The following is a 12,810-nucleotide window of genomic DNA, read 5'->3' as shown; positions in this document are numbered from 1 at the left end:
TATGTAAATGAAGAAGTCCCATCACGCGTTCTTAGGTTTGCCTTCTCTTCCACCGTCTTAGTACTGCTGTGACCGCCTGCGAGGAATTGCTCAACACACACACGAAACAAAAAATTGCTCTCCCTGTGTACAATACTTCCTCAACAAAACAATATTCTCACTACTGTAAAATATAGTAAATAAGCTTTATCGTCATTCTAATTTTACTGTGACAACTATCGACAAGTACCGCATCGTAAAGGTATTTCTGCTTTGCCACATATACCTATCGTTTCCTTCAGCCCTTCAGCAAGCATTATAATGATACTGAGCGCCAAGGAACTGGTATGATAATGTGTCATAATATTCTTTATTCTGGTAATCTCACGAAATATTGTTGTAAGAGTGGTGTGTCGCTCTGCCGGCACAAAGCTAATAGCAATCATGTCGTACATCATGCCGTAAAGCGAATTACATTCGTGCCGTAAAATCAAGTTCATTTATGTTACGGCAAAGCTTCAGTTCATGAAGACAAACCAAAGACGGTTAGCCACACGAATATCTCGACTGTACAATGCAGAGCACACGTGTTAAGCAGCAAAGTATACGCAAATATAGTACGATGTTGAAGTCAACCCTAATATAAGTGAGTAGTGCTGTACTCACCGTTTGCATTCACTGTGGCAGAGGTGAAGCAAAGTAACACAAAAACTGCCACAACTTGGTTCTTCATGTTCCGTTCGGCGAAGGACAGCGTTTATCCACAGGACAGCACGAGAGCCAACTGCCAAACTTCGCTAGCAGAGACTAGAAGTTGAACAACCACGGTTACGTGGGTTGCGCTAGGCGAACTCTTCGAGCGACTGTGTGCGGGATTGTCTTCCGCTTGTGCAGTCTGGTGTGTTGCCACCTGCATTTATACCGCATGCAGGCGGAAAGCTGCTCATCCAGTTGCATCTGCTTCGGGAAAGAAAAAAAAAGACAGAAGTTGAAAGAAGTAGTCCTGGGAGGTTTGCTCTTAACGGCATAAAGATTGCTGTGTCGCTAGACCGAGCACTGACAGTCACTCTTCCCTTTTCGTTTTTTTTTCTCTTTCTTGCTGATTTCCTCCTGTGATGCGATCGACCACAGCCAACAAATCAGCTCGTGATCGGGGACATTCAACAGCGGCTGGACAGCGTTAGGCTTAGCAAACGCGGACGCTAGCTGACTCACATATGGTATACTGTTTCCGGAACAAGGCGCGAATTCGAAAGCAAAATTTCGTGACCGTGGTGACAGAATGGGCTACATCGGGGCTCATTTGAATAACGCTGGTCTCGCACATATATTAGCGTCTTCCACGAGAAGAGACCACATAACCTTTCCCCGGGTACTTAGAATGAGTGACGCTTTGTCACGCATGGTTTGGTACACGCGGAAAGAATTTGTAAGATGGGTTTCCTTGTGTGCGACTCAGCGACGATGAAGTCGCAATAGCGGTGAAACATTGTAATATTTGCTTGTTCTTGTTTCATTGTCTCTTTCTTCTTATTGCTTAATTGAGAGCCCCTTCTATGTCCCTTAATGTTCTCATAATAATGATGAAGGTGGTGATACACAAGCAAGACATTCTGGAAGAATTGGTTATCATCGAGGAAGCTCATCATCAGCTAGACGAACATGACCTTAGGTAATGAAACTCTAAAAAGTTACAAAATCAATTAAAGAACTTCACATAATGATGTCCTAGAAGGACCTGGCTTCTGCAATACCCTAAGCAGTGTTGTAGCCGGTGAGGAAGGATCACAAGCCCATATGGACAAAGGCACATTGTGACTTCGATCCTGTGTCACTAGGCAAGTTGCGCCATATTTAACATGGCCCGTGGTTGCAGAGAAGCATGGTTTGACTATAGTTCGAAATCTTAAGCTTTATTTACCATGTACCCTTGCTTGAGTCTTATATCCAACGTAGACTAGATACCAGCAGGTCTTTCGAAAACTCTAGCTTCTGGCTGTAGGCTTGGTATCACGTTTAAAAGACATTTTCTGCATGAAATATGTCGCTTTGATTGTCCACAATTCATTTGTGGCCCCACGGATGATGACATACACAATATTTTAAAAGAATGTCCGCGACATAGTAATTAAACGTGTAATTTTATCCATTTGCGCAAGCCCAATAAAGATCCTGTATCCATGCCCAACAGATATACTACAATTGCAAGCGCTAATAACACTCCAGAGATTTCTTGAAGGAAGTTAGTGGTTGAAAAATATTTATTGTGGCTTGTATTCCGTTCTGTGACCGAATAACATAAATTTATATGATATCAATTCATGCTTGTGTTATTTAGTGTATCTATAAGCGCCGACTTTGCCTTCTATATTATCTGTGACCTCGGCTGTGATCTGTCTTTACTTTATTTATGTGAGTAGAACACAGATTCTGATGTGTTTTATGTGACCCGGCTACCCGCCGTGGTTGCTCAGTGGGTATGGTGTTGGGCTGCTGAGCACAAGGTCGCGGGATTGAATCCCGGCCACGGCGGCCGCATCTCGATGGGGGCGAAATGCGAAAACACCCGTGTACTTAAATTTAGGTGCACGTTAAAGAACCCCAGGTGTTCCACATTTCCGGAGTCCCCCACTACGGCGTGCCTCATAATCAGATCGTGGTTTTCACACGTAAAAGCCCATAATTAAAAAATTTTATGTGACCCAGCTGCTTTTTTGACGTCTTTTCTACATTTATGTGAGATGACTTTATGTCCCAATGTATTTTGTGGGATATATGTTCGGAGCTTTTTTTACTGCGTTTACGTCACGTGACTATCAGATTTCTTTTGTCAAGCGCCGCGGCAGCTCATTGGATACGGCGTTGCGCGGCGAACTCGAGTTTACGGTTTCGATTCCAACCGCGACGGCCACCTTTCGGTCAGGGTGGAATGCGAAAATGATCGCGCAGTTAGATTTCACCATCATCATTATCATCATCATCATCATCATCATCAGCCTGGTATTTGCAGTGCAGGACGAAGGCTTCTCCCAACGGGAGTTTTTTTTTTTTTTTTTTTTCATTATAACTTCAATGTCAGCAATAGGTCGTCTAGTACGCGTGTTGGTAAGGTGAGGTGTATAACCGTTATATTTAGTGAAAACGGATGTAAAATAAGAATTAAAATGATCAACTTGCATTGCACCAGTACCACTTGATTCCGAGGATAGTGGTGTTGTGGACGGGTTGACATAAAGCCAAAACTTCTGAGGTGCCTCTTAAGAAGCTTCGTAGCCGACTCATTGTAAATATTTTCTTTAGACTCTTTGATAAGGCTCATGCGCTGAATGTAGATCTTATCGGGGCTTATACACGACAGTCAGTCCCCACGTTCCCGCCTCAATCTTCGCTTTAGATGTACAATTTCCCTTGTAATCCAGGTATTTTCCCTCTTAATTCTCTTATAGAGCTTTGGCATGTACTGTTAATACGATGCATGAATTCCCCTTGATAACGTCACTGGCACCCTTGGAGAAAGTTGGAAAAACTGTTCAACCGGACTTCAACACTGACCCCCTTAGGACCAAATGGCACCGCCGGCGTAAATTTCTTCCCGCAGAAAGAAAGCACAAATGTATTAAGAGGTGCCACGCTCAAAAAGTAGATAGTGTGGTCCTCCACTGGAACAGCTGTAAACATGCATCCCTGACACCACTTCATCCAGAGAAGCGCCAGGAGCATGGTTGGCGGCGGGATGGTCCCGTGACCATATTGTCACGAGTAGCACTTTATCACCTGATATAAGGCAGATATTAGTTATTGTCTGTCGGAGGACATTATTTGGAATTTTTTTTCTATATGGCCAACTTGAACAAGTTCTCTGTGGCTGCTTTTTGAGCATCACTTATGTTATGCGCGGCGCAAAGTTCTGTCACGAGGTTTCTTACGAACGGCCGCCACTGTTTTATTTCTATCCATTTTTGGTTTTGTCTGAGGGACCTTGTATTATTCAACATGAAGCAACAAATGCATGGGACATGTGAGCGAATGATCGTCTGCGCCGGACTACCACTTTGTGCACACTTTGTCTCGTTGTACCGTTCTCTCCAGAGAAGCAGAACAAAAAAGCCTTTTTTGAGCATTTTGACTTTTTCTACAGTGACATTTATTAGCTTGAACATTTCAGCTCTAAAATTTAAGAAAATAATCACCAGTGCTATTGCTGGTTCACCCACAACCGCTACTGCAAACTAAAAATCAGAGTTCGTGCGCTAGTCGTTTTGAACTACTGCCAGCAGACGTTACGAGAATGCTCTGGTGGTCCACACTGGCAGAAACGTATTGAAGTTACGTTTTTTTTTCAATCCATTTCCACCAGCTCTACTGAAGTAACAAAATTTGCGTGTAGCAGTGCTGACGTCATTGGCTTTCATTTATCTCTTTCTTCAGCAATGAAACTTGTGCCGGCAGAACAGCCGGATTGATTCCTGCTTTTCATTCAGCGCATCATGTTGTAGGCTTTGTAGCCATGCGCGCTCGCATTTTGTAAATTCGTTTTTCCCTTCAACAAAAAGCTGCAGTGACTGGGCGCAGGCAGTTCGGCATGCAAACGCATAGTATGCACAGCTGCCCCACGAGTGAGAGGGCGAAGTGACGTCACAGTACTACGCAGGCATTTTCTGCCACAGCTTTCCCACCTTCCCCTCACTGTGCTGCATAGATGGTACGGGCTGTGTATTACGCGCGATGCCTAGCCTGCGCTGCTACGTAGAACCGGATGTGGGCAGAACAGAACGTGAATCCTCTGTCACTTTTGTTGCTCCCTACGCCGGCCTCGCCCACCGCCAAAAGAACGTGTTGACACTGGGTCTGTCGGAGGAGCAAGCCACCCTAGGGCCTTCCTTCTCGTTTACATTTTGCTTCTATACAGTGCGCCTGTGAGCGTCGGGTTAACCATTTGTCCACTTCGCTTGCACCACGTTTTGCTTGCTTAACACGCATCAACCAGCCCTGCAACGTGTTCAGTATCCGCGGCGTGACCTCCACGATTTGCAAGCTTGCCGGCACACTGCTATCGAGTGAAGCATAATGAACTAGCTGAACGCCGCAATACAGCACCAGTCGGAAAACTGTCTTTACTGCGAAATAAGGTCGTGAATAGAAGTAACCAACATATCACTGAGGTAAGCGCAGTTATTTAATTTTTGTTCTCAAATATATTGTTCGAATTAGGCGCATTGGTTAATAGGTGTGTTTCTTTTTTTCACAGATATATTGTACTAACGATTGCGCTCATGATGGATATAACACTGCGCCTCCTTTCCACGTAGACCTCCGGCGCTGCCCCGCTTCATCGTCTAATTTAGCGTCAGCTGAAACGCACGCCTCTGTTTGAAAACATGCAGCTCGACACGCCTCAGGTGGGGCGCTCAAGAAGGCGAAAGTTGGACCGTCGTAGTTCCTTACTGATGAAATAAATTCTGCGAGCTGACTTGTGTTCAGAAGTCTCTGCATCGCTAGATCAAGTTGTTCTGTAGCTTGGGTGACAAGTATAAAATAGCGCAGCCTTTTTAATTGCTAGCCCTGTTCTAAAAGCTTATACATTGCTAAAGGCTTAGTACAGCTGTCCACTGGCACACCCGAGAAGTTTTGTAATGGAGGACAGACATAACTCGCCATAATTGTTTAGTTAGCTCTTGAACATATTGTCTCGTGCAACAGAAGGCCTTCAGAGCAAGAAGTATACTGCACCGGCAGAGACGAGTACTAGCCAGGAAGATGGCTGACCCCAAAAACGAAAAACCTCTTCTTCTTCTCTCCTTGCCTGAATACTGGCTCGCGCTCGCCGCAGCTCGTGACCTGGTGGCAATATAAATATCATAATTTGACACAGCATCTTTTTCTGCTTAATTTAAGTGCTTTTCTGTATGTTTGTTAGCGCAGCCAACTTCTTCGAATTGAGGGGGGGGGGGGGGGGGGACATGTCTGCGGAAAGTGGCCTCCATTATAATGAACTCTACTATTAACCATGCAGTTTAACTGTCGTAAAGCCTGCATAAAGCAAAAGGGCATTCGTGAACATGCGGCTATGAAGAGTGACAACAGGTGATATGTATTTAATTTCTGACTTTGTGCCCTTGGTTTACTTGTTGCACTGCTTGTCTACTTGCTGCATGTATTGTGTGCGGACGATATCTGTGTAGAGGGAGGGGTCGCCGTCGAACACGCGGAAGACTCGTAACACTTACAAGAGCGTTCAAAGATTACACCGTTCAGATCACTCACGTGGCCACAAGTAAGTTAAGAAGCTAACTAGTTCGCATGAAGGATCCCTTGGGACGTCATATTTACCCGGGAGTGGTATGTAACTTCGGACAGGATGTCAAACAGACCAAAAATAACACAGCCCAAAGACACGCGGCTAATTTATTTAATCTACACATCATACATTTCATTGGACACGTGGGAATCTACCCGAGATACACACCAGTTCATTGCGCCATCTAATACGTAGGCACAGTCGAGCCTCTTTCGCATTTGAGAACAATTAAGGAACCCTTACGGATCTCGAAACGTCATAAACATTGTTCTTAATTTTGTTGCCTGAAGCAAGTGTTTGTTTATCTCCAAGAAAGAAAAAAGGAGATTCGTAAAAAGATGCCGGCCAGGCCATAGAGAAACATACTTTCGTAAAGAGCGGACACTCGAGCCGTTTCGCGGCCGAGCAAGTAAGGGTCTGACCACCCGCCAGACGGCGTAGCGATGTCCGCATCCACTTCACCTCAAAGGTAGACAGCTTATCATACATCCACCGGGTTACATACACCGGGCTCCAGTCATGTGTCGCCGGTTACGCCCACCCCACCGCGCTTTTCAATGCGTCACTTCGCTTTTGCGGTGAGTTGTTTCCTTTTGCCGGCAGATATACTTTTGCTGTTTCGTGAGTTTATAACATTGTTAGCAAGACGTTTGCTATCAAGGGTGAGCGTGTTTTGCATGGGTAGCATGGAATATGAGCCGTGGCGTCCGTTTAGCGTGCAGGCACCCGTTTGTTTTTGCACCTGTATTTTGCGGAAGAGCATGTACATTACTTCCAACGCGTAATTTTCCAAAAGTCACCCTGAACACGTTCGCTTTAAAGCACAGAATTTGTTATGTATGACTCACCCGCATCATCGCACAAACGTTTTATTTGGCGCGGCTCGAGCTTTTTGTGATGGCTGCTTACCTCACTGTATATGTATATGCACTGTATATACTGCTAGCGCAAGACAGGGACAATTGGAGATCGCAGGGAGAGGCCTTCGTCCTGCAGTGGACATAAATATAGGTGGCGGTGGCGGCTGCTGCTGCTGCTGCTGCTGCTGCTGCTGCTGCTGCTGCTGCTGCTGCTGCTGCTGCTGATGATGATGATGATGATGATGATGATCGATGTGCACATTGCATGCGCTTGAACCGGTTCGCAAGAGCCAGTTTTGACGCGTTGCTTGTCATGGCTAAAACATTCTTGTTGACGGTCTGTTTTTGGTATGTGTGTTTACCTTTATGAAATGTGTGATCCAGTATTTTTTCTGTGCACATCCCAATGTAAACAAGAAAAACTGAACTTTATTGTATGCGACCACTGCTTCCTGTTGTGTTAAACTGAGAAAAGAGGCTCAAGAACGGCAAAAATTGCAATGAAAACAGCTCTGATCGCGTTATTTTTCCAATCAGCACGAGCTAATTCAGTCTTTCTTAGGTTCTTCGAGAAGCATCGCGGTTTTTCCAGTAAGAAGGTTGCGAAACGCGAGCCTATTACCGCTGTATGTACAGTCGCGAGCAAAAGTTTGTGGACCAAAGGTGCCACGATTTTATTTTTCTTTCTTCGCAGCTTGGGAATTCCGGCTGAAATCAAGAGCGCACGCCTATGTGAACGTGTTTGACCAATACAACGCATTAAGCCAATTGGAGGCCGTGGAGCTGCGCTGGAATATATTTAAATTTTTTTGGTGATGCCGTGGCCTTCAAACTTTTGCTCGCGACTGTACGGCATGCTTGAAAATGAAATATTAAAGCACTGGCGCTCCACTATAGACGACGTAGTAGAGCATTTTAACAGTCAAAGGTATACCAGAATCGAATGCATTGTTATCTAAACCAAAACTAAAACAGAGCTAAACCACGCGTACAAAGTCTCGGAATACAAAATTAGCGGTCTGACGAGCCGTTCAGGGCACTGGCGGCAGTGTAGTAGCTCGGCCGCAGGGCTCTACGGGAGTGTCCTCTCTTTGCCTATATGTTTCTCTATTGCCAGGCGCCCTCGGCCACGCTATAGTGGTGGGAGGAGGTTTTACGCCGATGTCGCTTATCCTTTTCAGCCTCTTCCAAGTGCTTCGTCTGCCAGGCCAGCCTCCAACATCCTTTGTCGTCACAAACATATCTTGATAGGTGTCCTACCGGAATTGGAAACGGAGCAACCAGCTGCATCGATACGTTTTAAGACAAATAAAGGCGCTATGCAGCTTTAATTGGTGACTTTTAGTGGATTATTGCATGTGGCATCGTACCACCATGCAAAGTTTCCGCTCGCATTTGTGCAATCTTGAATCGTACGAAAATTTAATGACATCGCCAATGTATTTTACAATGTGCCAATATGGCCAAGCCAGTCGATAAGGCGTGATAGTAAGTTAGCTAGAAATTGTGCAGTTATCTATTGGCGCTGCCAGAGGACGAGGTGGGGCGCTAGACTGGCTGAGCACTGCAGTGCCATCTACTTGCCAATACTGGCGCTGCCATTCGTGAGCCACGCTAGGAGCATACTGCTGGCAAGACATCGTTAGGCCATTGTAGAGGAGGTTAACGCTATCGGTATCGGGTCAATGTTTGTGCAGCTGTTTGCCTTGGTGTGCTGCCTGGAGGAACACGTTTGTGTCGTTTCAAGCGTTCATACAGATCAACGACCTAGCACTGAAACACTCACTTCCGTGGTTCTCATCCGGTAAGCACTTGTGTTAGTTTTAGGTATTATAGTACTCTATATTTCTGTCAGCATAATAAGGAATGTTGCTGAAGCCAACGCTACGAGAACAAGTCCCCTTGTTGTATTGTTGGCATCGGGGTCCAGAGAACTGAACGGCCCCAGGCTTGACCAAAAGCCCCGGCCCGCGTGTCGGGCCCGGCTCTGGCCTAGGAGGACCCGAGCCCGGGCCTCAGTCGGTCCCGGCTTAGGCCCGGAAATGCTATTTGCAACTCCATAAAACTGAACAATATAAAAACTGCAGCCCTATGTAAATTTTAGGTCAGTGGTGTCTGTCGGTTTGTGGGAAAGTCTATTGACCCTCGCAAGCTTTCACTCGCACATACAGCGCACGATGCGCGTTGACGATGTTTCCGTGTTCGGACTTTATACGGAACCTCAAAGCGACGTCCACGACCACGACCACGCCGACGGCAGAAATGCGCTTGGAGTGTCCTATACAGGGTGTTTCAGCGAACACTTTCAAAATTTATTTAAGGTTACCTGTAGTAGATAGCCCAATTCTAGTTAATGAGCTGGTCTACTGGAAGAGGCGGACATTACTTGCCCCCCAAAAATGAAATGCATAATCGACTAATTAACAAAAATGTAATAATTCTGTTTTTAACTAATTACCTAATGGCCCATATTTCAATTTACAAATTGTAGCCGTGGAGTTCGCAAGGCGGGTCCACGGGGAACGAATTCTCAGGATGACACAAGTTTCGAGATATTAATTCCCGAACTTTGCGGAGAAATGCATTGGCGTTCCATTTACTTTTGCGCTTCAATGCATAAAACGACGTTTTGTTAAGAAACTAACTGGAACGCCATTGCATTCCTCCGCAAAGTTCGGGAATTGATATCTCGAAACTGGTGTCAACCCGAGAATTCGTTGCAAGTGGATTCGCCTTGCGAACTCCACGGCTACAATTTGTAAATAGCAATATGGGCTATCAGGTAATTAGTTTAAAAACTTAATTAGTTACTTTTTGATAATTATTCCGTTATGCATTTCAATTTCTTGTGCAAGTAATGTCCACCTCGTCGAGTAGACCAGCGCATTAACTAGAATTGTGCTTTCTCCCAGAGGCAACCTTTAAGAATTTTTGAAAGTGTTCTATGAAACACCTTGTATAATTGCTATTTTAATAAAAAGCTTCAAGTGGCCGTGTATCATGGTATTACTGAAAGCCAACAGACCAGCGCACTTAAATCTCCTACGCCTTCCTTTTAGTATATTGGCGCACAACGATTTAGAAAATGTAGTACGGCGCTTCATACTACACTTCAAACCATTAGAATGGTGACCAATGGATGCACGTTTCTATATCTTCCTCCCTAAATGAAAGGAGGCGTTGCCTGATCCCTCCCTTTTTTCCTAACTGTTCATTGTACATGTATGTATTCATACCAAATATTCGAATAATAATCTGTGCGGGGTCGGCTAGCAATGAAATTAAATGAAATGTTTATTTCTCTCACCGTTAAAGTTGCCACCAATATGGGACGCAGGGAAAACAGCTGGTTTGATGCAGCTTGAAGACGCCCGGCGCCTGTTGATCACATGAGGGTTTCTTCACAATAACAGAGAATTAGACCTAGCTTCGTATAGACTCAATGGCTAATGGGTCGAACAGAGCCGGGCCGTGCCGGGTCGGGTCAGTCCGGGCAGGAATATTTCGGGTCTGGGCTGGGTCCGGGCCAGGTTTATTATCTCCCGGCCGGGCCGGGCGTGCCAACACATGGTATTTTCGGGCTCGGGCCCGGGCCAGAAAAACCGGCCTGTGTAGTGATCTATCAGTGGCATTCCTGGTTCTACCACCCTTAAACACTTGAAGCTTGTTTCTGCTAACCTCTCTTTTGGTTTGGATGTAGGCTACTCAATGTGTTTCAAAGTGTGTTTTGCGGGGAAAAATCATCGTGCGGAAGAAGGGAACGCTTCAATTTATTGTCTTTTTCTGCGAAGTTTATTTTGTTCGACACGTGGAAAAGGTGCGTCGAGGCGCTTCGGTCTACTACGGTCTCCTGCAGTTCTTCAGCTCTTTTCAGTTTCGGTTCCAACTAAACTACTCTTCAGCTACCTTTTGGATGCAAGTCTGGAAAAGAAAAGTAGATATGCAAAGTAGATAAGCAGGAGAGATATGCATGAGATATGCATGATATGCAAAGGAGATATGCATGAGTATGTCGTAGCCTGACGGCATGCACACTAAATGGAGCAGTGCGTTTCCGAATGCAGGAATTCCTTACTAACGTGCCTCTTAACGTTGCTTAGAGTTCCTACCGACTTCCTGCTAACTTTCACAGCGCCCTATCTTAATTTGCCCCCCCCCCCCCCCCCCGATCTAGTAACATTTCCTATACATTATAAAGAATTCTACTTTCTCAAAGCACTGCTTTCGCTACTATTTCTACACACATCGAAACTTTTCCTTTTTTTGCGTCCCGAAATGGAGATCTATCTCAATGTCTGACGTTTTTTTTTTTTTTCATTTACTTTCGTTGCAGCTAGAAATTGCTTTCGTCACCACTAAAGATTTGGTGCGCCTTTCTAATTGTCTGCTTCGGTTTTGACAATCACGTCATCTGCTTCCGAGCGCATGTGTTTGGGGTGGTGAGCGCACTGCTGGGAAGAGCGAAATACAGGAAAGAAGTGTCAATAATTATAAACTGCTCATCTTCGATAGCATAATGAAGCACATCAATTGTAATGCGTGAGCATTCAAAGTGCTGACGTGATGATTCAGGCAGGTAACTCACTAAAGCATCGTCGAACATCTTGATTTCTTCTGGAGTCATTCCACTGGATTCCTGCGTTTAGAATGAGATGAAATGGGGTTAACTGCAATTTTTCCGCTGAGGCATTGAACGTCAACGCACTCTCTTTGGCTGGAACGAACACGGAATATGTTTCTTACGCAGTAAGAACTCTCTAAGCTGAATGGCTTATCTCTCTCTCTCTCTCTCTCCGTCGTTTTATTGTTTAAACGAACCATGTACTTTGCAGTCATTAGATTTACTACGTACTAATTACTGTTATTGCTACAGAAAGCGACGTGCCAAGCTTTTATCACATTCTTCGTCTTGACCTAAGGCAGCGTCGTGTGGTATTCTTCTAAACTGCTGTTTCTTTGTCGGAAGCTTTCGATCATTAATATCGTAATCCCGTCCTATTGAAGGCCTTCATGCTTGAAACTAATTCTCTTGTTTTCTAATATTTTTCTGGTTGATTCTTACAGAATCCCTGAGGCTTCTGTATTTCTTTCACTGAATTTTATTTTTAAAAATTCGGAAAATCAATACAACTTCCGACCCATATTTCACGACAATGCACATGCACTGCTTTGTTAGCTCTTCAACGGGATATAGTACGTGTCTTGCGCAGTGCATGCACTGACCCAGCCGTCAAGTGTAATTCAATCGAATATACTTTACTGGTCACAAGCACCTTCCGACACTCTTCAAGAGCGTGCGTGCGTGCTTGATGCGCTCGCGACGACGTTGCCAAACAGGCTTCACCACATTGCATTCATTTGTGGGGAGAAGCCAACTTCACCGGCTTCTACTGCTTTGCGCGCGATGGCCTGTTCACCGAAATCATTTCCACGTAAACGTGACCTAACGCGTTAGAGTGCCAACTGTTCGCGCCGTCGTAAGCGAATGCATATAAGGCGCGCCAGCCGCCACGAGACCTTCGCAGACGTCGACACGCGTGTTCCAAGTTGGACGTTCTGTAAGGTCTTTACGGCTGCAAGATAGCTTATGCAAACGCAGATCAAACGCGCATCTTTGAATCTATGTAAAGCAGAAGCATTCGCGAATCGGTTAAGCAAATGCTATGCATTTGC

At 45.1% G+C, this 12,810-nt stretch overlaps 1 protein-coding gene across 7 annotated transcripts in view; it reads right to left on the bottom strand.

The window, feature by feature from the left end:
• The window catches only part of LOC119466233 (uncharacterized), a 68,441-nt gene that overhangs the window by 9,529 nt on the left and 46,102 nt on the right, over window positions 1–12,810 (bottom strand). For 4 of the 7 annotated variants that reach the window (XM_049657587.1, XM_049657584.1, XM_049657586.1 and 1 more), the window contains 2 exons: window positions 11,723–11,773; window positions 10,902–11,058 (listed from right to left, as the gene is read on the bottom strand). The exons of 2 other annotated variants lie outside the window; for them this stretch is intronic. In XM_049657587.1, coding sequence (XP_049513544.1) covers window positions 11,029–11,058; window positions 11,723–11,773 — 81 coding nt within the window. In that variant the 3' untranslated portion in view covers window positions 10,902–11,028. Of the gene's footprint in view, window positions 1–645; window positions 860–10,901; window positions 11,059–11,722; window positions 11,774–12,810 lie in introns of those variants that run through there. One more of the 7 variants, XM_049657580.1, reaches the window with a different exon arrangement.

Source organism: Dermacentor silvarum, chromosome 10 (genome assembly GCF_013339745.2).
Source record: "Dermacentor silvarum isolate Dsil-2018 chromosome 10, BIME_Dsil_1.4, whole genome shotgun sequence".
In the NCBI taxonomy this organism is placed as follows: Eukaryota; Metazoa; Arthropoda; class Arachnida; order Ixodida; family Ixodidae; genus Dermacentor; species Dermacentor silvarum.
Note: the sequence above shows the minus strand (reverse complement) of the source record. Positions and strands in the feature narration are given on the sequence as shown.